Raw genomic sequence first — 27,866 nt, 5'->3', positions numbered from 1 at the left:
CACTTTTTTCATCAACCAACTTGCATTCTAGTCTTACCATAAAACGCACCTCAGAATGAAATTTAATAGAATCAGCTGATTAAATAAACATTTTCCTGTCTCTATTTAATAGGTGACAATAAGATAATTATAATAAACTTAACTTGGAATTTGATTGATCACATATTGGCAACCCAGCTTGCTAATAATGATATAAAAGGAATTTAGAGAAGCGTCATTAATGTAAATAACGTAGACATTTAATTAATTAGTTTATAGAGATACTTAATATTATTCAATAAAATTTTATTACACCGTAAAATCTTAGTTTAGGGTTAAACTAGGGTTTTAAGACTAACCTTCAAATTATAGCCTGTCTTGCCACAATCTTCCAGAGTTGTGATACAGTATTTCGCAAAACTTATTGTTTTAAGTTTAAATGAGGAATTACCGATATCGATTGTGTAATAGTCGATTTTTTAACTTCCAGAACTGATAGAACGACTCCTTACTCCTTGTCCTTGTCAATGTCATCATCAGTCAACCTCTTTCCTTGATTCGGCAGCTTCGGTTTGGAAATTTCCAATTTTATTTTCTGCAATTTCCTCTATTTTCATTAATTTCTTGTACAATTCAATTTGTGTGTACAGTAACGGTGTAATGTTTATTTCCAAAATGAGCTAAAGTTTGCGGTAAGTTAACCGGAATTGCCTAATTTATGCCATACAAACTTGCCTGATCAATTAATATGGCGAACATTCTATGTAAAGTTTGTGGATAAATTCTGGCTTTTCCCTACTTTATTCCTGGATAATTAAGTGAATTCATAGTTTGTTTTGTTTCGAGATGTGATTTTGTGCCATAAATCAGCAACAACTATGGGAAAATCGTCTTAGAATTATAAGGCAGGTCTTGCTCCCCCTGCTTCACAGTGCTAGATAACATCCCTTGTTTATCTTATATCAGTTACGTTGTTCAACAAACACATCCTTTTGTCCCTAATTCACTCTGAAAAGTACCCCTTCATGCAACATTATTATAGTTTAAGTAGTACTTTCATGTTCCTGTCTATGAAATTTCAGTTGTGTTTACTTGAAGTCTTTACTTTATAAAATGTTAGTCCAAAATAAAGGAGATTTAGGAAACAGAATATTTGTGTCATGTGCTATTATAAAATATACATAAGATATATTCAAAAGGGCTTGCTAATTAATTTTAACATAAATTGATGCATATATTGCAGAAATTGTTATAAATATTATTAGTAACATTATTTAATAATGTTAATCTGATAGTTCAATTGTTTGATAGTTGTTATTTCAATAGTAAAAGTTTAAACTTCAAAGCAATTTTTTTTATACTGGCTTTTTTTGGGAGAAATACTGAAAGTGCTTGTTATCAGTAAAAATAAATAGAGAATAAGTTTTTTTTTAACTCACAAATGATGTCCAATGAGCCACAAAAAAGTTATGGCGATTTAAATTCAGGTATATCAGAGTATCCAGTACCCTTTATTAGTATTAGAAAAGACTCAGTAAATATTTGTGTTTCCTATCATCAATTTTCCAAGTACAAAAACTCTCGTCAAGATGCTACATTGTTGTTCAAAAATATACTAAAAAAATAAAGTTAATATTTTAGTTTAGATACCCTGTATCTTAAGAACTTAGTTATTGGGAAGCTATATTAATAAGGACTTTTTATTCTAAAATTTTTCAAAGATTCACCTCAAAGTCATACTCAATTACACCCTGTACATAAGTTAAAAGAAGTAAACACATTTTTTAAATCTTGATCACTACATGAGCTACCTACATAGTCAACTTAAAATCTCTTATAAAAAATAAGTTAATTAAACTTTTTAGCAACTGGACTTTTATCACTACTTTATTTTCTTCTTTAGGGTGTGATTGTTTTTGAGAGAGAACCGGTGGAGATACAAGGTGCATAATATATTTATATTACTCTGTGCCTCTTTTCAGAATATGGATGACATTTCCTTAGGTCTAGATCCAGACGACTTAATGGATCTAGAAGAACCTGAAGCGTATGATTTAGAAGATGATGATGATGACATTCCCGATGATCCTTCAGCCTCACCCTTTCAGCAATTCTCCTCAGGTAATCATGTATTACATTTATGTAAAATGTAAAATTAATGATAACAAATAAAGGTCCAGCTTCTAATGCCACGTCAACAGCATCCTCTCCAGTGGCCAATGAGGATTTTCCTCAACCCTACAATTTTTCTGGGAAACCTCTTATGGTTAAAAGAGGACGTGGGCGACCTCGAAGAGAAGGAGGTAGGTTTGGGTAATCCATAGTTATTGGCGTTTTCCCTTTATTAGGGTAATATGTGTCACATTGGACAAAGAAAATTGGATTTCATCTGAACTTTGGAAGTTGCTATATAGTACTGATAATTCAATGAAAATTTTCCTTTGTTGTAAAGGATCCTTGATGTATTGATATAATGAGAAAATAAAGATTATCTTCAGTACAGTGTTATTCTTCTTCAATTGTTACACATGCGAATTTAAAGGTAAACCAACATCAAGACGCGGTGGTGGTACTGGAATTCCAAGGGTGAGAAGGGCACGACCTGCTGGTTTTTCCAGATGCCGAGGTTCCCGAAGCGTCAGGCAGCCGGACAGAATGGACTTTGAGTTCACTTATCTTGGGTACATACACACTCTTTACTTTATCTTTAGTATGTAATATTCTTATATGTAAAGCCCTTCATCAATGGACGACATGTCTCTTCCTGATGGGGATAGCGGTTTCTTCTTTCCTGAACGCGAAAAACCACCTCCTCTATTTGAGGAACTGCCTTATGCGCCTGAGGCCTGGCCTGGAAAAGTATACATTATTTTCAGTTTTGTCTGGTTCCTTTACGAGTTTTGTATAGGTGTGTGCGTTTTGCAACTTAGGCGAACGCAGCCAGTTGGGCCAAGGAGAAATGTTGCGGCTGAGTTGTCCTGAAGGTTTCACCCCTCAGAGGTCCACAGGTGAATGCTCAACAATCCCCCAGCAGCTCCCCGATCGGGATTTAGGCGATAGGAGCCCACGGGGGCCGGTGACTGCTCGCAGGAATAAGAACTTTAGTAGAAGTCGGAGTTTCATGTCTAATGAACACGTGGATGAGTTGACTATTATCGGTCATACAGATGAACCGAGTGTAGGAGTTTTGTACGAGCCGTCGGGACAGTTTTATGTCCATAGGAATTGTGCTTTGTGGTCTCATGGAGTCACCCGAACAGGTATACTTTTTTTTGCTTTTAATGCACTCATTTTTCTCAATGGGGACTTCCAGAAAACCACGCATTGGAGAACGTCGGGCCGGTCGTCCTGAAAAGCTCATCTCATATGTGTTCTTTTTGCAACCATTACGGGGCGAGTCTCATCTGCAAATCGCCCGGTTGTCCCAAGGCATACCACTTCCCTTGCGCCACCGCCTCTGGGGCTTTCCAGGATTTTAATACCTTAAACGTGTACTGCAGTAATCACTTAGGAGAAGCCGTGTGTTCTGATGGTATTTAAATATCTCTTGTCTGATTACTATTACAGCTTTTTTATTCATCGCTGTTTCAGCTGCCGTATGCAATACTTGCAAAAATCTTGGAGATGTTGCAAACTTAATGTACTGCTCGAGTTGTGGTACGCACTACCACGGAAGCTGCGTGGGTCTAGCGCAATTACCAGGTAACTAAATTGCTTTTTTAAAGGACTTACTTTAATTTTTTCCCTTGTAAAGGTGTCCGAGCCGGTTGGCAATGCCGAAAATGTCGCATTTGCCAGGTCTGTCGTGTTATTGGAGACGAAACGAAGCTAATGAGTTGCGAGCAATGTGATAAAGTTTATCACGCCAGTTGTCAACGCCCCATAGTTACTTCGATACCGAAATATGGCTGGAAGTGCCGGGTGAAGATCTTCATCAGTCCAAGTTTATTAACGATTTAAAATGTCTTATTTAGTGCTGCAGAGTATGCGGCGATTGCGGTTCTCGCACCCCTGGCGCCGGGTTATCTTCCAGATGGCATTTGCATTATACCGTATGCGATTCCTGCTACCAACAGCGAAACAAGGGATGCTGTTGTCCGGTGTGCCAACGCGCTTATAGATCGCACGGTCATAGGGAAATGGTGCAGTGTATGTCTTGTAGGAAGTAAGTTCAAATACAAAATAAGTTTTTGTTGATTGTTAAGGGTTTTAATCATCATTAGTTTGGATAAAGGTTTCGTTCTTTCTTTGTAGATTTGTCCACGGTACTTGTGATCCAGAGGCTGATTTGGGGACCTACCAACAAAAGCGGGAATTGAACCCCGATTATGAATACCATTGTATAATTTGCAAAAATAATTCGCCAGGCCAGATGATGGGGCGGCCGCTAACAAGCAAAAGATCTAGTGAGTTAGATCAATAAGAGTTATTCTATAAGGTTAATAAAATTACTAGGCACGGATGACCCGGGAGATCTGGCCGTATCTCAAGAGTCCCTCTATGACGATATGTCCGAATTCGACATTGGCCCTTCGGTCGAAGACCCGCTCAGAGTCACCGGCTTGGGCAAAGGAAAGCCTTACGCCAGCAAAATTGCGAAGAAAAAATTGGGTTATCCTACTGGCATTCCTGGACGACCCAAAGGTGGCGGATTCGGAAAAGGTAGCTTTTTAATTAATTTTTAATTACTCTTCTTATATGTGATATCTTCCAGGAATTCCTGGCAAACAGGGTTTCACCAAGCGACAACGTCTAGATTTCGGCAGAAAACGGGGCTCCAAGACAAAAATTCGCGGAGTTTTCGGTGTTCCAGGGGTGGGCCTTTCCCGTCCCGTGCCGGATGGCAAAAACGACGAAGAACCAGGAGTAGAGAACCGACTAGTGCTGTGTTCGGGAAAAGTGAGAGATCAAGTCATAAAAATAGCACTTTTATAAGCTTTTTATTGCAGGATAAGTTCGTTTTAACTCAAGATATTTGCGTCATGTGCGGAGCGCTAGGTATAGATCAGGAAGGATGCCTTATTTCTTGCGTGCAGTGCGGACAATGCTACCATCCTTACTGTTTAAACGTTAAAGTAACCAAGATCATTTTGCAGAAGGGCTGGAGGTATTAATAGTTTTTTTAGTTAGGTAGAATTGTTTTTGATCACTTTTTTCTAGATGCCTAGATTGTACAGTTTGCGAAGGTTGCGGCCAAAGGAACGATGAGAGCCGTCTTATTTTGTGCGACGATTGTGACGTGTCTTATCATACTTATTGCATGGATCCACCTTTAGATTATGTGCCTCATGGAAATTGGAAATGCAAAGTAAGGCTAATATTTCAATAATCTAATATTAATATTTTGAAGACAATTCACGTATTAGTTTTATTTTCCTCTAACACAGTCTGTCAAACCATTTTTGATCACACGCATCTTTGGTTTTGATGTTTTATTTTTTCATTATTGCGTCAAAACTGCAGTAGCGTTTATTACATAACTGATTTTTGGTTCCTATAATAAGAACAACACTCAGTTTTCTTTATCAATATTTGTATCTGATAGACATATCCTAGTGGATCTCTGCGCATCCCTTATTCGAACATTCAAAGTATCTTAAACCAAATTTCTATGATACCTATTATTTTTATCACACCGAGGTGCAATCGCTGCAAAGCAAATAAATAATATTTTTAGCAATCCCTCAATGAATTATATATCTTTTCCTGCATGTATAACTGATATTTCTGACCACTTTGGTCAAATGTTATAAATTTAATTAATTCATGGCTATAATCAAAATTCTTAAAATGTAGATTTTACAACCAGAGTAATATGTTTAAATGCACATTTAAGTGAGTCGAGGTGAGAGATTTTTGTTGCTCAGAAGTGGAATGGGAAATATTACGTTTTTAATTATATATTATACTATGATGAGCCGAATTTAGTCGGTAAATAAATAGTAAATATTCAGTTTATTTGTTTTTTACTTTAGTTTTCCTTTAGTTACGAAGGTTCCTTATTGGTCCTTAGATAATCTTGTCCACTGATGGAGTACAGTAAAATGTACATAATTCATTTTTGATTCGTGTATATTTTCCTTTTTCATCTTATCTGGCATAATTTTCTCATTTTCATCGTAGTGGTGCGCATCATGTCGCACATGTGGCTCCACTGACCCAGGATTCAATAGCACATGGATGAATGGATGCACTGAATGCGGACCCTGTGCCTCACTTGTAGCTTGCGTTAGTTGCAATGACCCGTACTCTGAAGGAGACCTCATAATTCAGTGCGTGCAGTGCGAACGGTGGCTACATGGAGCTTGCGATCTGATCAAAACGGAACAAGTATGACTGAGATTTAAATCCAATAGATCAAAGTTAGAGGCAACTTTACCTAAAATTTCCTTTTTTTTGGTAAAGTTACTAGAACGTTGATTGTTTGGCTCTTTTTAGTAATTGTAAGTTAGTTGGATTTTTTTTCAATAATTACGATTACTTAGGACGCTGAAAAATGCGCAGAAGAGGGTTACACTTGTTTGTTGTGTCGTCCAAGGGACGTTCCACCACCTCATTTAATCCCCACCGCGGTAACTCTGAAACCCCCTACTCCCACGAAAAGTCCCGAAGTCAGGAGTCACGCTAATTTCTTCGTTGATGGCGTGTGCCTCAGCGAATCAGGACACAGCTTAATTAAATCTCTTTCTATGGAGTATCACGGAACTCGCAAGAAACGCAAGAAGATACCACCAGTTATACATGACAAGGAGGCTGGAATTATGGCCACTATTGAATCTGTTGTGGCGGGAGGAAGCTGCTGTGAGTTTCTTTTTATTCATTAGATGTAATGTATGATTTGAAATTTTTCTGCAGCCGAAAACAGTTTTGAAGATACAAAAATAGAGATGGTAGACATGAAGGACGAACCTCAAGAGCTCTACAAAGAGGGCATGACTTGGACAAAGGAGGACGGCCCCCCGCCCGAAGGGTTTACCATATTCACAATGGAGAGTGGAATTTCCGTGCTGCGCAGAAAGCGGCAAAGGAACCTTCAAAAACTGGGAATTGGAGGTTTTGTTGTGCGAATGAGAGGTTTTAAGACTGGCCAAGAAACCGACGATATTGACACTTTGCCTGGACAAACTACACCTACAGGAACGGACTCTCCAATGCAAATTCCAACTTCTTCAACTGGGGAGGGTGATAAACCGAAAAAGAAGCCAATAAGAAGGAAGCCCAAGTCGAAATTGGCAGAGACATTTCCGCCTTATTTACAAGAAGCCTTTTTCGGTAAGGATCTTATGGATTTACCTGAAGTCAAGAAGGAAGTGGAGAGTGGTAGCAGCGACGAAGAAAAAGTAGGAGATAAACATCAGGCCATTAAGTTGTCCCCTGTAAGCGTTTTTTGCGATTTCATTAATCCATTTGTGATGTAAATGTTCTCAAAGGAGGAAGTGCTAGCGTTGCAGTCGGCGAAACAGGAGAGAGCCTCGTTGGACACACATATGCAACCCCGCAAGAGTTTGATTGATTCCATCAAAGCCGAAAAGCCAATTTTAGTGAAAGAGGAAGAGGATGACGCCAGTGAGGAGTTGAAGGATGTATTAGCCTTGCCAGGAGACCTTCTTGACACAGATTTAGTGAACAGCATTATTAACGAAGACGATGAACTAACGAAGAATACCGAACTTGATGCCTTGGCAGGTAATTTTATGGTTTTTTGGGGGATTTTGTAATTTATATTTAAAAAAACTCTTGCATATTTATATTCCATCAGATGATGATGGGGAGTTGGCCCAAACGTTAGGAAGCTCGGAGAACTCAAAAGATGCCAAGGACGAGTTAAGCGACATTTTGGGCTCCAATTTCTCTCTCGAATCCATCCCCAACATGAACAGCAAAGATGTGGAAGATATTTTTAAGGTTTTTATTCATTCATGACTGTTTAGATTTACTTTACGTTCAAAAAAAATTAGGGAGTGCTCACTGACGAGTCTCAGGAGTCCCAACTCTCCCAGGAAGCAAACGTTTTCCCACCGATGCCCTCAACGCAAACTTCTCAGATCTTTTCAAATACTTCTCCTCAATTGATCCAAAACCCCATACCACAAATGCAAGTACCTATAGCTCCTTCCAGAAGTAGCGCCCTTCCTGCAGTGCAGCATGTTAGTTTTCCTCCGTCGCCATATCATTCGGAATACAGCAAGTAAGGGAAATTGTCAGTTTTATTGGCAGTTGTGGTCTTATTGAGTTGGTTTTTAGTAGTCCTCAGTTTAGCCCGGCTTTTTCCGAGCCCCCGAGTCCTTGGGTGAGTATAAATGAGGGTACTGAGATGGATAATGCTGCTGTGGGAGTGCCGTCTACTTATAATCAGCGGTCTTCTGAAAAAATGAGAGCCGATGAGGGTTTGGGCAGTGGTGCAACTATATCTGCCGTGCTTTATGCAAATATGAACCACGCGGAGTGGAAAACTGAGTATCCTGCTTGGACCGACAGGTAAATGTTTTGTCAAAAACAAATTTCGGTTTGAATCAGTGTGTTCTTGAAAGGTATAAACAAATAATAAAAAAATGGAGGACACTAAGCCAGGATCAGAAAGCTCCATATCTTCAACAAGCTAGGGACAATAGGAGTCAGCTGCGTATGAAGAAACAGCAACAGGTAAGAATGAGTTTTCATTTTAATTTACTCGATATCAGGCAGTCAGGTTTCGATAAGAGGCTAAAAAGTTCGTTTCATCTGTTTAAAATTGGCAAAAAGTCATTTTTTAATTGTTCCTCAGGTAACTTTAAAGATTTATTATATTAAGTGCATGTTGCAATAAAGTTTTAATCATTTTTTATTATTAATACGATCGCTCTTAAGTGTGGAAAACAGGGTTGAGTCTCTTGAAAACGTCTCAAATTTTGTAAAAATAAGAGTACGTGTATTCGGTTAAACGATCGATTCTATCCATGGGAATTTTGCATTTAATCCCCCTGTTATATTTTGACAATGAGCTTTTTTAAGATTTAAAAGCTTTTTTTAACGTAATATATCCACTAACATTATCAATTTAGATGAAGGAAGTGTAATTATAACTTTTGTGAGGTAAATGCGCTCGTAGACAACTCTGGAGTCTTGCCATACCTCTCAATTTCTGTTTGCTTCTCTTTTAAATCAAATTTTTGGCCTGAAACGGTTTTTCAAGGCAATTTCACGGCACATCTCGGTATAAATGTATTCACATAACTCTCACACACACTCTTCACAAGAATTTTCTTAACAACACAGCGGAGACAGGTAGGAGTAAACTTTGTCTAATTTTTAATTGCTTTTGTAATAGATTCAACTTCTGGCTTTATACGTTTTTTTAAGCAATTTTTCAAAGTATTTTAATGTAAACGCATTCATTTGACTGTGCTAAAAATGGACTTTCATTCGCAGAACCTTTCTTGACAATTTGTTGAATACACCGTCTCTTAAAGGAATAGATAAGGTAGTTTCTCTATGAAATATGCATTTTGTGTAAACGCAGGATTTTCTCGATAGTTAGTAGATATGTCGTAATGTAAACTTCGCTTACTTTTTAATTGTTCTATTAAATTCAAATCAGGTTTTAGAGTGTATGATGAAATGCTTAATGTTTATTTTCATTTCTCTTAAATTTAGTCTCCTAAAGGAATATTTGACGCAAGTTTTCAATTTTTTTTCTTTATAAAAATCGTTTAATACAAAACAAAATAAACAGTTTCTCGTTGTTTTTATATTTTATATGCAATATCAAGGTCGATTTTTATTTGAAAAATAAAGCACACTGGATTAAACATTTTGCCATCTCTCATTTAATGCTACAGGTGATTTCCATAGATAGAGGATCGATTCGAATACACATTGAATGAAAATAACTGTGTCTATTTATATACACGAAAGAAACGCTACCCTGTAAATCGCAATACTATTAATCGAAGTTTAAATTACTTCGTTGCCTCATCTTCGTTTCATTTCATACGGAGGTGTTATGCATGCTCATTTATGTTGAGCCTCTCGGTTACTTCACATGTAACTAACCAAATCATTGTTTGTGTCGAAATATGTCCAAGTATGATTGATTTGAGAGGGACTTTATTTACGTCAGAAAAATAACCCTTTGCGACCATATATTTTTTATTGATCGTGATACCTTTGAATGGTTTCTGAGATTGGTGCACATGCCGTTGTCGATCGAGGAAACCATTTACCCCAAATCCAAACAGCATAACTACTATGTTGTCGTTAACCGCCTCTGTAAATATTTATGTGTGGTCACTATCCCTAATTTAGTCGCAAACCGCCAAGGAAACCTCAACCACGAGCCCTGCAGCTCCTACGAAGCCCCAATCGACCGCAGCACCTTTGGGGGCCAGCCTGCCTTCCACAGTACCGACTCTCGTAACGCAAGTGCAGGCGAGCTCAGCTGCGTTAACTACTGAGGTGTGCACCACCGCGCAGCGGTCTGCGCAACCACTAACCCACGCTTCCACTTGCTCGGTGTCTCTCCCCTCCCATTCCTCTCAATCTTTACGGTGTTCGACCCCAACTCCTCCTCCTCAGGCGCCCCCAAGATCACCTCCCACTCATCAGCAATTCACCGTTCACGGACATTTTGCCGGTCCCGGCGACCGGGTGGGACCTGCTCCTAACGTCACAGTCAATCCGAATTACCAGCCGAACCCTTGCACCGACCACGCCCCTTTACACCCCAGATCCCATTCCGTAGCGCAGCAAAGTAGTAGTTCTTCTTCGCCGTCCGCTACGGATCAACAGATCCGGGTGTTGACGCCGTCGGAAATAATGCGTACGCTTCCCTCTCTTTGTCAGGAAAACTATGAACCTCAACAGTCGGTGAGAACCGTATTTGGTGTGGAATGGTACAATTTTTATTTTTTTGAAAAAAAGTTGGTTAAATGTACGATTTTTTGGTATTTTGAGTCTGGTGGTTACGACGTTTGTTTGTGGTTTGAGTTCTTTAAGGAAATTGTCAGTGAGCTACATCACTTGCTTCAACAAAACGTAATTTTAATTGATATTTAGTTTCAGAGAACAAAAGTTTCTGTTAAAGTTAGCAGGACGTCGATATTTGTGCCCAAATAGAACAATATTGAACAGACACCGGAAATAATTCATCAGGATCAAATTTTTATCTTTTATCTTCGTTTAAGAATATATTATGAACGAGGCGTCTATGTGAATTAGAGCGGATACCGTTTGATCCGCCAGTTTTGGCTACAGTTGCACAGTGGCAGCAATTCCAAATTTTGGTAAACGAAATAAGAGTTTGATTGTGGAATTTAATTTTTAAAAATAGTATTGTTTCTTAATGAAATGTTTGATGTCTAGGGTTTTTAAAATGGACTTATATGAGGAAAAGTTTCAACATTTTTGTCGCCCTTTATCATTTATTTAAACCACTGACCACGTAAGAAAATTTCTAATTCGAGGACTTATACTCAGTGATCAATTTCCTTCCCGGCACTTAAACCAAAACCAACCGATTTTCACCAGATTATTGCGCATTTTTCTCCTTATTTCAGAGCTTGTTTTTTCATGTGTGATGCAATTTATATATTTTCTTAATTATTGAATTTTGCTGCCGTTGTGTTATTTTTTTTTGAACGAAGCCAGTTTACAGTTCCATTCCTTACACGCAATTAAGCGCCGCATACTAGTCAATTTTTGTCCTGAGTTTCCCATCCTAGTCCGGTCCACAAGATATCGGAGCCGTTTGTTGCCCAATTGTACTAACTGGTTTGTTGTTGTTCTTGTAGAGATAAATTTGGTTGAGGATGAATAGCAGTGGTCTACCGTAGTTGTTTAGTTTTCTTATGTTAACAGCGTAGCTAATTTGGAACATTACCGCCATTTTATGATATGACGATGCATGGCTGTTTCGTATAAAGTTTTTTTGCGGTATTTTTAGTTGTCATTGATAATTCTACAATGTTTCAATCTCACAGTTGTCGCTTTGTAGAATACAACAGTGTAAATAAATATCTTCAAGAGGACATATTTGAATACACTAACTAAACAGTCTAATTTTATCTTAACAATATGATACTGGTTGTGGCGTTTGCAATACATAGGATGCATCACCTAATTTAATGGTTGTTTTACGGCAGGATCAAGAAAAGTTGTCTCAGCAGCAAAAAACGGCTAGAGAAGCGGAACAGGAGAGACAGTGGAAGCAATTGCAAGCTCTGCGGCAACATCAAGCTCAGCAGCAGCAGCACGTTATTCACGAGCAACGCGTGCAAGGTTCGCTTTTGGCTACGTTTGAGAATCTGATTCGATATTGAAGCTAGCTCCTGCATTTTTAGCTATTGCTAGAGTCCAGAGAACAATTTCCGACCCGACTCCACAGTTTATGCAAAGCAGCCAACCCAGTCCACTACAAGTGCAAGAAACGAGTCCTGGAGCATCTCCGAGGCAGTTTATCGGTATTAAATCCCCTCCGTTCGCTCACCCCTCACCGCCATCCTCAAATATTCGAACCCCTACTTCTTCACAGTCACCCGTACACGAATTCCCCCAACAAAAATCCCAAACCCTGGAATCTGAACCATTTACGGAAAGTTCTGGAACGAATAAGTTCTCTAAAGTCGGCGTTTCGGTAGGGAGTGAGACTTTTGGTCAACTTCCAGCTCAGACCGCTCCCTTTGTTACTGTTGCAGGAAGACCGAATATTCAGGTAAGAAGGTCGTTAGTGTTTCAATACCTCCAACAAAGTAGCTTTTGTTTAGACGAGGCCAGATCAGCCAGAAGTTACCAAGCAATTAAGGGAATTGTTGCAAAGGCAGCATCAGCAGCAACAGCTGAAAACCTTTGAGGCAGTTCAACAGAAAACGACACGAATATGGAATCCTAATGATGCGGCTAACGTTGAGGCGCAGCCTGGAGGTGGAACCGCTGAAGATATCACATTCAGGTTACTGTTAATAAAATGCTTATAATAGCGTTCCCGGAGAATTTGTAATTTCAAAAATTTCAGTTTATACTCCGTACTGTTAAAAAAAGACAGTTAAAACAGATATCTCTGAATAATTTTATTTTTGATCAGACAACCGTTACCACCTGCTTCTACCAGACCCAGAGGACCGCTACCCATGGCCGTCAGACCTGGATCCAACATTCGTCTGCAACAAGAACCTAGGCTTCAAGGCTTGGATCCTAGGCTTCGCTTAATTCTTCAGCAGCAACCTGTAAGCTTGCGATTCTCATTAAAAAACGTCTGTAATATCATGATTTCCATCTAAAAGCGATTGGCTAATCCGCTTCCGCAACAAACTCAAACTGGCGCTATTCGTTTTCCATTGGTGGCCGGAGGCACTCGACCGGCTGCAATTGAGCAATATGAACAGCTGATGCAAAGACAGGCTCAGCTACAAGCTAGGAATACTGCTTTAGCGCAAGCTGCAAATGCGGGCATGACTGTAGCGCAGCCTACTGGTTCTGTGGTGCCAAAAACTGCCGTTTCAATGCCACAGGTGAGTGGATTTTAAGTTGGCTATAATTATTTTTAATTGCTTCTAAACAGCAAATTCCTGGGACAAACCAGGCATTGCCAGACCAAGAAATACCCGATAATGTAACTGCGGAGCTTGAGAAGTTGGAACAAGAAACCGGGACTATGGCCGAGTTGCAGGGAGTTAGTGAGATTTTAGGTGGTTTAGGGGACGACGATGACGAGCTTCTCGCGGAAATGGGAGCGGACTTCAATATTTTGGAGTATGCTGATCCTGAGCTAGAGGCTCTAGCAGGGGAGAAAACCAACATTCTCGATTTGGACTTGGAGGATGACCATTTGAAGCAGGAAAAGAGAAGGGAGGCATTGCAGCAACAGCAGCGGCAACAACAACAACAACAACAGCAACAACAACAAGTTTGTAAAGTTTGTCGATGTTCGATGTCTGTGATTGTTGTTTGTGCGTTGTAGCCCGCTCCCTCTGTCCCTGCCCAAGGGACCGCCGCACCTCCCAAGAGATTCGAAAAGCCCAATAACCAAGAAGTCGCAAAACCTATAAACCCAGCAACCACCACAGTAGAGGACACCCCAAAACCTGACACACCCTCACTCACCTCGCCCCCAATTAATTCTGTACCCCAAATGCAACCCCCAATGCCCGCAGAACCTTTGCAATCCCTTACGGCACCTAATTTGGCAGTACCAGAGTCGAATCCTCAACAATTGGCTCCTCACGCGACACAAAATTTGCCCCCCATGTCTCCCGTCAACCCACAAATGCCCGAAACTCCCGTTCAACCGCAACAACAAACACCCCAAACACAACAACAACTACAACAACAATCCAACTTAGCCCTCACTGCCCAGCAAATACACCAACAGATGCTGCATCAGGTAGGATGCAAAATGTCGAAATACGTAAGTTGCACTCATTTTCATTTCATCGTGATGTTGTGTAAGTGGAGAATCGCTTTTCTGCGAGAAATTAGGGAATTTATGCTAATTTTTGCAGAGGTTTGTCATGAGTATTTAGCAGCACGTTAATCTCAGATTTATTGCTCAATCTGGCAACGTTTGAATCCTGAACTGAATATTTCATATCTGACCGGAATTAACTTGAGTATTTAAGTCAGAAGACGTTGCCATTTTGTAGATTGGCACTTAGTGGTAGATTAGTTCAAGTTTATAATTTCAAATCTTTGTAACAAAAAAAAAGTGCTTTGTTTAAAATGTTTCTCTACGAGGGTTTTTTTCAAGTATGTATTGCTATTTCCGAAACGGTTAAATAGAGAAAAATTCTCATTTTTGAAAATTTAATATGCCACGAACAGTGTAGGTACATTGATTTTTCGGGTTCGTTTAAGGTTTTTATTTCAAAATTTTGTAGTAGCATAACAGATAAAATGCAAAATCCTGCTGAATTCGGTAACACTGGCTTTAGTCAGGTATCGAGTTTAATTAAGTCAAGTTTGCTTATTTACTTTTATTCTATTTGGAAATAAAGCTTCACAGACGATTAGGGAAGGAATTGCGCATTATTCGCTGTTAAAACTAACTGAAATAGACAAATGTGAAATAATAATACCAATAGAGGTAAAATTTCGGTTTAGGACTTGGAAAGTGTATTGGTGTAGACGTTCCCCATTGGAAAATTGCTGGTTTTGGATTATAGTTTGTAGTAAACGAAAGATATTTTCAAATGCAGATTACGTGATTAAGATTTGTGTGTTAAAATCTAAAACACTCTTAATATGTGTTTATGAACATTTTATGTACTATCAGAATACGTGTTGCCTTTTATGAGATGAAATAACAAACTTTTGTGTCATCATACATCTTTATGCACTGCCTTTTTTGTTTATTTTTCATGAGTCTTCAAGCCTAACTAGATGAGCTTGTTGCAGGTCCAGCAAGCAGCTGCTTTGGGCAAACCAATGCCTCCGGGATCCAAACTGCAAACCCCTGATGGAATTGTCGGGATTGTATTGGCTAACAACAACGTCCAGTTACAAATTCCCCCGAATTTCCAGCAAAGATTGTTGCTGCAGTGTAAGTTTAATCGAATCTAGTTATTTTAGTTCTTTGAAGTATGAAAATTTTGTAGTGCAAAATCAAAAACTACAAATGCGAGTGGGGCGTAACATACCGAGGCCGACTGCTCCGAATTTGGTGCAGCCTCCTCAAGCAGTCCCAGGTCAAATGAGACCGAGGATGACTCTCCCTACGCCGCCTCCGCCACCTCCTCCTTATCCAGGACCTCCTCCGCCTTATCCTGGAAATCTGGCATCGCAGCAACAGCAGGTGCGTTTGTTTTGGTGGTTTTTGTAAGGGCATTTTATATACTACAGTACTTATTACTATGAATCTCTTATGTTTATTACTACGTATCTAAAACGCCCTGAAATGACGTGGTTTTTCTCGTACATCTGTAGGTAAATCGGCATGTTTGTCTGCTTGATATTTTATTTGTCGATTTCGCGCTTTACTGGCTCTTATATGCGGATTTTTTGGTGTTGGTTGGAAGTGTATTACAGTTGTTTTAACTTGCTTAATCGTTGTGAAGTGTTGTATTTCATTCAGTCTAGATTGGTGTGAGCCATGGAAGCCAAAACATGCATTATTACCGGTTGCACAGCAACTTCGAAACATTCCCCACGTTATTAAGTTTAACATAAACTAACAATGGTTGAGGCTAGTTTGGTTAACTGTTAATTGCATGTGTACGGTAGATGGGATTGAGAATGGGGCCTGGTTTTCATCCTCACATGGGACTCATTCATCCCTTGGCTCTGCAGAGTTTCCCAATGCACCCGCATTTTAACAGGAGACCGCTCTTACTCGAGGTGAGATCTGACAGTTTTTTGCTTGTTTTCCGTTATTTTCAGTCTTATTCCGGCCGCTAATTTATTTATTAGTCTAATGAGAATTATAGCTCAGTAGCTGCTTCGCCTGCTTAATGTAAAATCTACACTCGTTCATTTTTGCCCCTGGCAATTGCGCGGTCATTTAACAAATCTTGCGTTCAGGAACAACCGTTGCTGCTCGAGGATTTACTGGAGCAAGAGAAGCGAGAACAGGAAAAGCAGACTCACGGTATTTTGCCTGGTTCGGATATTCATTCCCGTACCGGCGATCCAGAGCCGGCCCTAATGAGTGATCACGACTTCGAAAGACTTAAAGCCGATGTTTTTAGCGGTGCGGAATCTGCTCCGCCAGGTGATTTTTCTGCAGAATTTTAATTGTTTTTTGTGTGTGTATTACTACGTTTACTTGCAGCTAATCCAGTAGGGGTGGTGCAGCAGCAGTGGCAGCCCAATAGGGCGGTTACCGCTAATATCCCAACCCAATCGACTACTGAGATAACCACAAGAGTTCAAATGTTCAACGCTAATCTTATTCCTGCGCCCCCTTTACCACCTGAGAATATCATAACTGAGCAAGACAAACAGACTCAAATGGTGTATGAGCAATGGTTACATAATCAAAACAACGTTTTGCAGCAGCAGTTGCGGTTCTATGAAACTGAGGTGTTAAAGTTGAGAAAAAGCAAAAAGGTAATCTATTTGTTGTGCTCTTAAGATTGTATCTAACAGTGAGTTTTAGTCGTTGAATAGCAAACAGCGCCAGCTAAGGAAGTCCGGAAATCAACTGAACGAAGTAGATTCTAATGAGCTACAGCGTATTTCTGCCGAACAAGCAATTCTGCAGAAACATTTAGAGTCTAGTAGAAAACAAAGTCGACAGCATGGAATGCTAATACAGGTATCTATCTCTATATAGGCACTGCTGTTTGATTTGCTAGAGCACCGTATAGCACCTGAATTACTCTAGCCAGCACGAGTAGCATTGTCTATATAAATTCCTAATTCCTCATATAATCTGTTATTACCCCCACTGGTCTATATGAAGGAATACCGGACCAAGCAACAATCTCAGAAGCCTGTAAACACGCAACTATCCTCCCCATTGGGAGTGCCAGGATCCTCGCCGATTCATCATCCCTCTGCCAGTCATTCGCCGTTGCTATCTCCTCAACAGTCACCTATGGCGCATCATAATTCTCCCTTGAGTAGTCCTGGACCCATGATCGCGCATTCTCCCAGCCATGGGCCAGTGGCGGCGTTGTTACAGAGTCCGGGGGGTAGTGTTTCGCCTATGCAACCTTCCCCAATGCAGCCATCACCCAGAATCGGCACGCCTTTATCTCAAGGTAAGGGTAATTTCAATATAGGTGAACAAATAAAATTTCACAGGTGATTTTATTTCAAATTAATTTTAATTGGATCTAAAGCCGCTTTGTCAAAATCAGTAATATAATTATTGTATTTTAGGTCAACATGAGACTACTCGCTTTTAATATTTTAATGAATTTTGATGGTTCTAATTCTTGATAATCTGCTGAATTAAATTCCCATATATGGGGTATCCCCGGTGAGTGCCATCGATGAGTGTAAGAAAGTTATAGCTCATTTTTTTGCGAATGTTTTCAATCTTCGAGATATTAGTTTTAAAACTTTGTCGTAATCCAAATGGTGTGTCCGTCAAAATCATATTTTCCAAAATAACGACTCTCGAATGGTCAAAATTAATCGAATTCGAGGTAAATAATTTTCAGCTAATTAAATTCAATTGTTATCAGGGTCAGTCCTACCCTGCAGGAAGCATTTTAGTTGTATTAGCTTTCAGATTAACTAAATTTTAAACTTTTTGTTAATTATAGTTTTCTCAGTATTTATCGCGGGAGTAGCTTGAGACTTACCCTGTATTTTGCTCAAAGTAAAGGCTCTCAAAGACTTTTAATTAAACCAAACTTTTTTTACAGAAGGGAGTCCAGGGCCAGTTCCCTCACCCTCCCAAGTGTGTCCCCCACCGCCGACGCCTCGAATGACATCACCGCAGCATCGACGCGTGGTGACAAGCCCAGTAGGCTACGCTACTGATATCCGTAGTGCAATGACTCAGATGCGCTTTATGCGCCCTACAGTCGACCATAATTCTTTACAAAGATTGCGGGCGCAAACTCCGAACTCAATACAAGGTTTCCCCCAAAAAGTTGGCACTCCATCCCCACTAACCAGCCCACCTTTGAATCAAATGGCCTTGGCGCAGCAGCAATTGCTCCAAAAACAATTGCACCAGCAAGCTTTATTACATCAACAGCAACAACAAAGTTCTGAAGGAAATAATCAGGATGCTAATATACTGCACTCTCAAAGGGTTGCACAATTAATTCAGCAGAGGAATTTAAATAGGCAGCAGCAGCAACAGCAACCTCAAGGGGTTATTCAACAAACGATTTTAACTCCTCAGCAACAACAGTTGTTGGTAAGTCAACAGCAAAAGTTGGCGTTACAGCTGCAAGCCCGACATAATCAGCAACCCTCCACACCCCAATCTCCCATGCAGCCGAAAAGTCCCTCTTTGCATAGCCAGCAAACAATGTCACCACATTCTATGCCTTCGTCACCAATGCCCCCGAAAAGTCCTTTCAATCCTCCAAGTTCTCCTGTCGGGAGATCGAGTTATCAACCACCCAGCAGTCCTATGATGCATCAATACCAAACTCCCAGCTCGCCCATGACAATTCATTCTCCACATTCGATGCGAAGACCGCCAAGCGCGAGCAGCAGCCCTGCAATGCCAGAAAGACCCACCAGTGTGGAAAATCCTAGAACTCCCTATAGTGTGGAAAGTCACATGCATCAAGATAATAGTATGTCTACAGGAGGGGGAAATCCCAACAACCCTTTGAACCCCATTCCATTGCCTCCTCCCGGTTTTTGTTACATCAAGCTGGGGTTAAGGGGAGGAGCTCCGATGTGGGGGGGATTTGGAAGAGGAGAAAAACGAGTTCCTACACCCCCAACTTCATCATCAGAGGATGTTCCAAGAAATTCATCCAAGAAAGAATCGCATATAAGCAAGGTTTCTATTCTCAAGAAAAAAACAACAGTCCCGAAAAGCAGCCCTAAATTGTTGGCTTCAAGTAGCCATGAGATCGGAGATGAAGGTTCCTCTACATCCCCAGTAACACCTCCCGCTGGAGGTTTGAGCAGGAGAATATTTTCGAGACAGGAGCAACTTCATGAAGTGGTGGACTTTGATGATGATAATAGTACGTTGCTTTCGTCTGAGGTTTCCTTAAGTTCAGCGATTCCTCAAAATGACGATGAAATCGAGATGGCAGAAACATTGTCTCAAAATGACATCGGCGAGGTATTGGCCAGCCCCATGGAGCCCGATCAAATCTCCGACGATTTTTTGTTGTTTCAAGAGAACATGCTGCATATGACCGGAGGAGTACAATATTCGGATAAAGAAGAAACTGAGGAGGAGTACGCTAATATTGTAATTCGAAGCCCTACGACTAGTGATGATGAATTTATTTTACAAGGAAAGGCTAATGCTACGAAGAAATACAATATTTTGAATATTACGGAGAATTCCGGGTCTCCAGAGCAAACTACTGAGCCTGAAGACGATGAAAGCACGCAGCCTTTCGAGCAATCTGAAGTGGTAATCATTGACCAATCCACTAAATCTCCGGAGGAGCAGATATCAACTAAAGAAGACTTCGAGGAGTTGATTGATGAAGGATCGAGGAAGGAGAAGCTAAAGCTTGATAATAAAGTGATTATCGAACCGCCAAAACCCTCAACGACAGTGTACAATTTCCCGGTTGCAACTAAGACAAATCCGAGGCCTTCGAACTTGGGAAAAATTTCGGTGTTTGCTCCAATTCTCCAAAACATGAAGCCGGAGCAACAGCAGCAGCTAATTTTAACCCCCACGGCGAAAATTAACACAACAAACACAGGGTCGAAACTTACCAGCATTATTTTAACCCCTAATTCGGTGCGCAGCAACATTTTAAGCGTGGGACCTAAGTTGGTAACTGCCTCCCAAGGCATTACAATAGTCAGCGCCACAACCTCTCAAATTGCATCGATTTTACCTGGGAAATTCACAGTTCCAGTGATCAGTGCAAGTGCCGTCAGACAGCTCCCCAATGTAAAAGTGATCGATAAACCTTCAACTTCTATCTCCCTTGCAGCTGCAGATAGCTCTTTGCCTAAGAAAATATTCGATGATGATTCTCCGGATAATGCGAATTTTGAGGACGAAAAGAAGAACGTTTTTGAAGAGAGGATCAGAACCGAGCTTTCGACAAAAATGCCCTTGTTCGCGAAAAATGTCATTAAAGGAGAAAGGCAGAAAATCACCATTTTAAGTGATAAACGTAGGACGAGCCACGATGTTTCCGAACCACAAAAAGTGCAAAAATCCACAGTGGTGATCCACCATAATCCACCGGAATTGAAAATGACCGCTCAGGTTATACAGGAAACTCCTATGCAAATTACTGCAACAGAAACCGTGAACACTTTCGATTCCACTGAGGACAAATCTGTGGTCATTTCAATTCCCTCACCGACCCCTTCGCAAGAACAAATGCTCGATAATATAGCCCTGCAGGCCTTGGAGGAGAATCGAAGAAGGGAATTTGAGACTTTCGAAGATGTCTTAAATATGATTGAGAATATGCAGCAGACGGAAACTGAGAACGGGGGAGAGAGCCAAAAGCCCCAAAATAGAAGCTTTGAGGTTTCTAAAGAGCGTTCCGCACACATGCAAATGGAAGTTAACGTGTCAAGCGCAAGCAAGCAAACAATACCGCAGCTTTCTCCCTTGTCGCAGCCCGCCGATTTGACCACCAACATGGCAAATGCCTCACAGCAATTGCGGACTTTGTTGTCCACCATACAAACCACCGCAGCCGTGCATACGTCAAACGTGGAAACTTTGGTAAAGTCTGGCAGTCAAAAGCTGATAAATGTTTCTTCGACTACAATCAACCCCCCATTGGTGGCTTCCAGGGTGATCCAACAGCCGGAGCGGCAACTTAGTACTGTCATTGTTCCGAATATAGTGAAGCAAAAGACCGTTGTCAGTGTCACTAAGCCTCCTCAGTCATCTGCAACTGAGAGCCCTAAAGTGTCGAACAGTGAGGTAACAAAGAAAGGTTCTTTGACACTGACAGCAATGTTGCAAAATCAGCCAGCAGCCACTCCATCCACTAAACCTTCTGCAGATACTATAACTGCGGCAAGTTTGCTAGCAACTCCAGTGAGTTTGTCTAGTCGAACTAGCTTTTCGCCGGCCTTAGCCCAGGCGCAGCCCAATGCAATCATAGCTGCAGCCAATAATTGTAGCGTCGCCATTTCTACATCTAGTTCTGTAATATCTTCTCCATTTAGAACAATAACATCGACAAATCTCCTGCACACGCAGCTGACCAAAGCGCGGACTAAGTCACTTGATGACATTAAAGATTTGAAGCCCTCTGAGGAAATTAAAGCTGAAACTGTACCGGAAAGTGATGTGGTAACCAGTATTAAGCAAGAGCTGAGCGGCTGCAAATATTCTTCTATTACCACTTTGTCGGGCCAAGGCATTAAAGGCGAAGACTCCAACGTATTGTTAAAAAAATTGCTGCAAAATACTGCTTGCGCGAGCACTCAATCGCCACCTCCTAATACTTCTACCGTGACGGTATCCACGCCACCAAGCGAGCCTCAAAAAACCACCCTCGCTTCTTTACTGCCTCCAGTTATTAAATCCGAGTCTCCAGCAGTTACCACGACCTCCCAAACTACCAGACCAATCCTGCAGCGCAGCTTAATCAGAGAAACCTCGTTTGTCTCAAGTCCAATCATCCAAACGACCACCGCATCTACAGCTCCTAGTCAGCAACTGCACATTGATGTCAAAAAATGTGCCCCTCCCAGTAGATCTTCAAGCAGAGACGAGCTACTATCACCTCAAACACCCAGATCGTCTGGGAGTCAAGATTCCAGCCTGCAAACTCCTCCTTTGGTGGTAAAAAAGGAAAACTTATCTCTCGGCAGCATCGAAGTGAAACGAGAGCTGATAGATGAAAGCTCTCAACATTCAGAAGTGTCTGATCAGTTCAAAGCCGAATTGAGTGTTGCTCAAGTCAAAGAAGAGGCAGAGCCCGGAGAAATAATTGCCGATAAAGTCATGGATAAGGAGGAGCTGAAGAAGTTAAAGAGGAGGCTTTATAATCAAAAAAGGAGGCAGAGTCAGTTGTTGAATAAAGAAAGCAACAATAAGCCAAATAAAAGGCCCAGGAAGAATTCGAAGCTGGATGAGGATTATGATTCGTATATTGACAGTGTTTTGAGCCAATTAAGGCATTTGCCTCCGATGGTGGTGTCAGAGCCTGTACTTGTGAGAAACTACGGGGTAATGCCAATTTTTGGTTCTGGAGATTTATCGAAAATTGGAACTAAAGCTTTCGATCCGAGATTTGGGGAGCTGGTAGGCAGCTACGGCAACGCCTCAATTTTAGACACCCCGGACTACTATGGCACTAAACCATTTGGCGACGAGGAACCGATACCCGAAAAAGCTCCTGCCTCTACTCAAAGAGGTTTTTACGATCAGGAATTTCCCTTGATTCGATTCGACACTGATGACGATAAAAAATTCGATGTGTTTGCCAGGGAAGACACCCCTGATTCCGTGGTGAGCTGTTCGTCATCCGACTGCGACCCTGAAGATTTAACCGACAGATATTTGGGACTTAAGCTGATAAGCGACGACGAAGAAGAGGAGGAACATAAATCCAGAAAATCTCCCGTGATCTCCGTCGTCAAGCCTATAGCTATTAGGCTGAAACCCGCAGGATTGTTCCTTAAGGAAATGCCTGCCAAGAGCGAGAATAAGGAGAACGTTCTCAAGGAAATGGAACAAGAGAAAATGCGACCAGAGTCCAAGCCTCCAACACCGACGAAGGACAGCGAGAACATTAAAGTTACCCTCACTTTGACTTCGTCAGCGGCCGAGGATATAGTAGGTGTTTTGAGGGATTTGGCGAATATATTGCAAATTCCACCTCCAACGACGTATCAAATAGTGGACCGAACTAGCTCTCCCGGAGGACAGAAGTTGGGGATGTACAGGACGAAAGGGAAAGACGGGAAAGAAGGAGGTAAGATTTTTAAAATTTAGGTCAATCCTGAAAAGATCTAGCGAAGTAGATTAAGAATTTCACAAAGTTCGTGGACCAAAGTGGCGATGTCGCCAGATAAATAGAGTACCTCACTGTTGCGCCGTGTTTAAGCAGCCAGGTACTCACAATTTTGAAGGCGGCATTATGATCTTTCTCGGAAATACATCTTTGCATCCATTTTGTGTTAAAATTACCTTATTTAGATCGAATTATATAGCCAAAAATTGTTCACCATTTAATTCAACCTCCAATGTGTATAAATCAGACATTCATTTGATAATCATTTCAGCCCCCATCGACATACAAAGTATCCTAAACGGAGCAGCCAAATTTTGCAAACACTGCGACGTAGTAATCCTCAACAACCTTATCAGAAAAAAATTGTCCGATTTACCCTTTTTGGCCAAAGACTTTGAATTGCTTAGCGATGGCGAGGAGCTGTATTTCTGCAGTTCTTCCTGCTACATGCAGTTCGCTTTGACTCACAGATCGCCCTCTATTCCTGAAGAGAAGGTGAGGCGTACTTACGTGTTCTTAGACCTTTATTAATTGCTTGCATTTAGGCTGCTGCAATTATTGATCATCTCTCGCAAAAAGATCGTCAAAACCTCAAAGAACATCACCCTTCTGCTTTTGACTTGTTTGAGTCAAAGAGATCTGCAACCGGGCGAATTGCGAGCGATATTAAAATAGAGGATCAGCGCGGATCCAGCTTCAGTCCCTATTTCGGCTCAGCGTTTAAGCAGGGCTTGAAATTTGGACTTGCAAAGCCGCAGACATTGGTGAAAAGCCACAAGAATTTGGCTTACAAATTTTGGGTTCCAGGATGTTTGCAACCGGGTCAAAAACATAAGAAACTTACTGATAAGGAGCTAATGGAGATGCTGTATCAGATGGGGATTACAGTTACACCTTCCAAGATGCCGGACGATACTAGAAAGTGCATGTTTTGTCAAAGTGAGTATTAGGAAGTTTCTCCAATTTTGAAGGTTTATTTGTGACGGTGAATAATTGATAAAACTCAGATTTTCTGGTGTTTAAGATCATGTTAAAATTTCAAATAAAAGAAAATGCAACGCACATTTTTTAAAAAAGTATTTTGTGTTCTCTTCGATTGCTAACTAAATTAAATGTGGTTTTGTGTATGCCTGGTTGCCTATCAAAGCCCCTCCTGCAACACCGGGATCATACATCTTCATGTCAAGACTAGTCTCACACAGTGGGAAGAAATCATCATCGCACTGGACACTCAACGTTTTTTATTTAAATCAAGTGATATATTTTAAGAAATTCACACATATTCTGAAATGTTCAGTTATTGTTACTGGCTAGTCTTCAGTTCGCAATATCATAGAATAACTTAATGTTTTTTCTGCACTTTAGGGGTAATGGTAGGGATTATCACCTCTTTTTTAGAGGTGAATCTTGCTCCATTGTCCTCTGTGATGATTGCATGTTTCTTTTTAGATTTTTAGACGAATTTTAAGTTTTTAATTTTTAAGTTTCTTTTATAACTGAAATTATCCTCTCCAACACCACAGTGGAACTTTAATGGAACATTTTTAGTGATCGGAGATGGAGTGGCGGACGGTGCTGCTCGCTTACTCAACTTCGACGTGGACAAATGGGTACACTTAAATTGCGCCCTTTGGTCTGACAGCGTGTACGAAACAGTGAATGGAGCGTTAATGAATTTGGAGAACGCAGTCCAGCAGGGCCTCACCACCACTTGCGTTCATTGCAGCAAATCAGGGGCCACGATTCGTTGCTTTAAAACGCGCTGTTCCAGCGTCTACCACTTATCCTGTGCTGTCCGCGATAATTGCGTTTTCTTCAAGAACAAAACGGTATTTTGCACAGCACATGTGCCCAAGAACGAGAAGGATAATGAATTGACAACACTATCTGTGGGGAGAAGAGTTTACGTAAATCGAGACGAGAATCGACAAGTGGCTGCAGTGATGCATCACTCAGATACTAATAATCTGTTGAGGGTGGGCAGTTTGATATTCCTCAGTGTCGGTCAGCTAATGCCACATCAACTTCAAAACTTCCATACTCCTAATTTCATTTATCCTATCGGTAAGTTATTTAGTTGTGTTTTTGTTTTATGCAGAAGGGAAATAATTGAGGTTTGTTAGGATACAAAATAATTCGGTTCTACTGGAGTATGCGTAACTTAAACAAAAGATGCCGCTACGTTTGTTCAATACAAGATTCCTGCGGGCGTCCAGAATTCCGTGTACTGGTGCAGGAACACGGAGAGGAAGAAGTGGAATTTAAGGACCAGTCGCCCAAGGGGGCCTGGACGCCTATTTTGGAAAGAATTTCGAACATTCGAAGAGAAAATTTGTGCCTGCAAATGTTCCCCAAATACATATCAGGAGAGGATTTGTTTGGTCTTAGCGAACCCGCCATTGTGCGGGTATTAGAGAGTCTTCCAGGAATTGAAACTCTGTCTGATTATAAATTCAAGTAAATTGTTTAATAAAACTTTTACCAAAAAAGAAAATATTCATATTTGAACAGATACGGTAGGAATCCGCTTTTGGAGCTACCGCTCGCCATAAATCCCACAGGGGCGGCTCGTACAGAGCCACGACTGCGTCATCAGACCCACTGGAAACGTCCCCATACTCAAAGAACAACAGGGCCCTCTTCGAGACCCATGTTTGGGCCATCATCCAGCCCATCGACTCCCACGTCATTTGGAGAGACTGTATGTCCTTACAGCAAGCAGTTTGTGCATTCCAAGAGTTCTCAATATAAGAAGATGAAACAAGAGTGGAGAAATAACGTTTATTTGGCCAGGTAAGAAGACAATACCAAAGAAAATACTCGATAATGCACTAATAGATACCGGACATAAGGAAAAAATATTTGCTAAATGGGTTCTGAGATGCAGGGTCATGTTAGTAACTGTTTTTAGCGATTTATAAGATGTTGTAAAATAAAAATCTCTAAAAACGCTTCTTCAATGATCCAGGATCTCAATCGCAGTATTCAGGATGGATATGGGATCCATATTATCTCATTCAATCAAAAATCGGCAAAAATTTCTAAATTTTTTCTGAAAATTTTAAGGGGGGGAGGAGGTGCCTATTTTTTACGCTTTTAAAAATTTAAAGCCGATATCTCGGCAACAGGCAAAGCGACTGTCTTAAAAATGGCTCAAATTAATCAATGGGATCTATGATCCTACAAAATGGGTTTGTAAATTTTATTATTTATTCCCACTATTAACACAACTTATAATCAATACGATTATTTCTCTTAGATCGAAGATTCAAGGACTGGGGCTATATGCTGCAAGGGATTTAGAGAAACACACCATGGTAATTGAATATATCGGTGAAGTAATCCGGACTGAGTTGTCTGAATGCCGGGAGAAACAATATGAAGACAAGGTGAGAAAGTAGCTACAATTTCTGTTTTAGTAGTTTACAATATTTTTTACAGAATCGAGGTATATACATGTTTAGACTAGACGACGATAGAGTAGTAGATGCCACTCTCACGGGGGGGTTAGCCAGATACATCAATCATTCTTGCAACCCAAATTGTGTTGCTGAAACGGTGGAAATAGACAGGGACCTTAAAATTATTATATTTGCCAAGAGGCGCATTCAAAGAGGAGAAGAGGTGGGTTTTGTTGTTTCCACAAACATTTTTTTAGCGATATTTGGTAATTCCAGTTGGCCTACGACTACAAGTTTGACATCGAGGATGATCAGAACAAGATTTCGTGCATGTGCGGAGCACCGAATTGTCGTAAATGGATGAATTAAATTCACTTGTGCAATATTAATTTAGTCGATTATGAATGGCATTGGGCAAGAAAGGAAAGTTTTAAGTACAAATAATTAATAGGGCGTTAGTGACATTCATATTGACCTATTTTTATCCTTATTGTTTTACTCCAATTATGTGTAATTTTATCTTTTTAATCACCTGTTGTTCAAAACAGAAATTACCACAGCAAAGAATAATAATTGTTTGATTGAAATAGTTTCCCCTCATGTTTTGTATTATTTATATTATATTACTTCATGTGGACAATCATCGTGTTCGCTATAATTATTATTAGAGAAAGTCTCGATTCAAGTTGTAAATACGAAAAAATATAATTTTTGTACATAGAATTTCTTAGATTGTCAAATAAATGATTTTTCCATTAAGTCAGAGAGTTTATTTTGTGAGTCTTTCTACCCATTAAGAAATTTGTCCATCAAAATACACGTTTTCTCCCACTGTGTAAAAACGAAAATTTTAAAAGTGCTTTTTGTGGGACGTTCCAATTTGATATTCTTAATAAGCGATATCAATACCTGATGAAAGTCTCTAGAAAAAGCAGAACATTGTAGCCAGACGTTCACGGGACGTACAAAT

The 27,866-nt window shown here is 40.4% G+C and overlaps 1 protein-coding gene across 1 annotated transcript; it reads left to right on the top strand.

Annotated features, from left to right (window-relative positions):
• The first annotated feature begins 519 nt into the window (after window positions 1-519).
• On the top strand, window positions 520-27,655 carry LOC136420103 (histone-lysine N-methyltransferase 2C-like). Its single transcript, XM_066406871.1, is given in 46 exon segments — window positions 520-671; window positions 1,962-2,100; window positions 2,154-2,282; window positions 2,522-2,660; window positions 2,715-2,838; window positions 2,888-3,239; window positions 3,293-3,511; window positions 3,571-3,681; window positions 3,734-3,900; window positions 3,954-4,144; window positions 4,234-4,385; window positions 4,435-4,641; window positions 4,694-4,878; window positions 4,929-5,086; window positions 5,140-5,287; window positions 6,103-6,309; window positions 6,465-6,780; window positions 6,835-7,355; window positions 7,410-7,665; window positions 7,739-7,884; window positions 7,938-8,167; window positions 8,224-8,457; window positions 8,511-8,622; window positions 10,264-10,824; window positions 12,099-12,234; window positions 12,297-12,667; window positions 12,720-12,904; window positions 13,037-13,178; window positions 13,236-13,463; window positions 13,514-13,867; window positions 13,913-14,359; window positions 15,346-15,490; window positions 15,546-15,742; window positions 16,171-16,284; window positions 16,468-16,995; window positions 17,045-17,203; window positions 17,351-17,651; window positions 18,264-23,456; window positions 23,767-23,990; window positions 24,041-24,434; window positions 25,044-25,559; window positions 25,619-25,952; window positions 26,007-26,288; window positions 26,755-26,884; window positions 26,937-27,119; window positions 27,173-27,655. Coding segments are annotated over 45 exon segments (15,657 nt in total). The 5' UTR covers window positions 520-671; window positions 1,962-1,964; the 3' UTR covers window positions 27,266-27,655.
• Window positions 27,656-27,866: the final 211 nt, after the last annotated feature.

Source organism: Euwallacea similis, chromosome 3 (genome assembly GCF_039881205.1).
Source record: "Euwallacea similis isolate ESF13 chromosome 3, ESF131.1, whole genome shotgun sequence".
Lineage (NCBI taxonomy): Eukaryota > Metazoa > Arthropoda > Insecta > Coleoptera > Curculionidae > Euwallacea > Euwallacea similis.
This window is presented reverse-complemented; position numbering and strand designations above follow the sequence as displayed.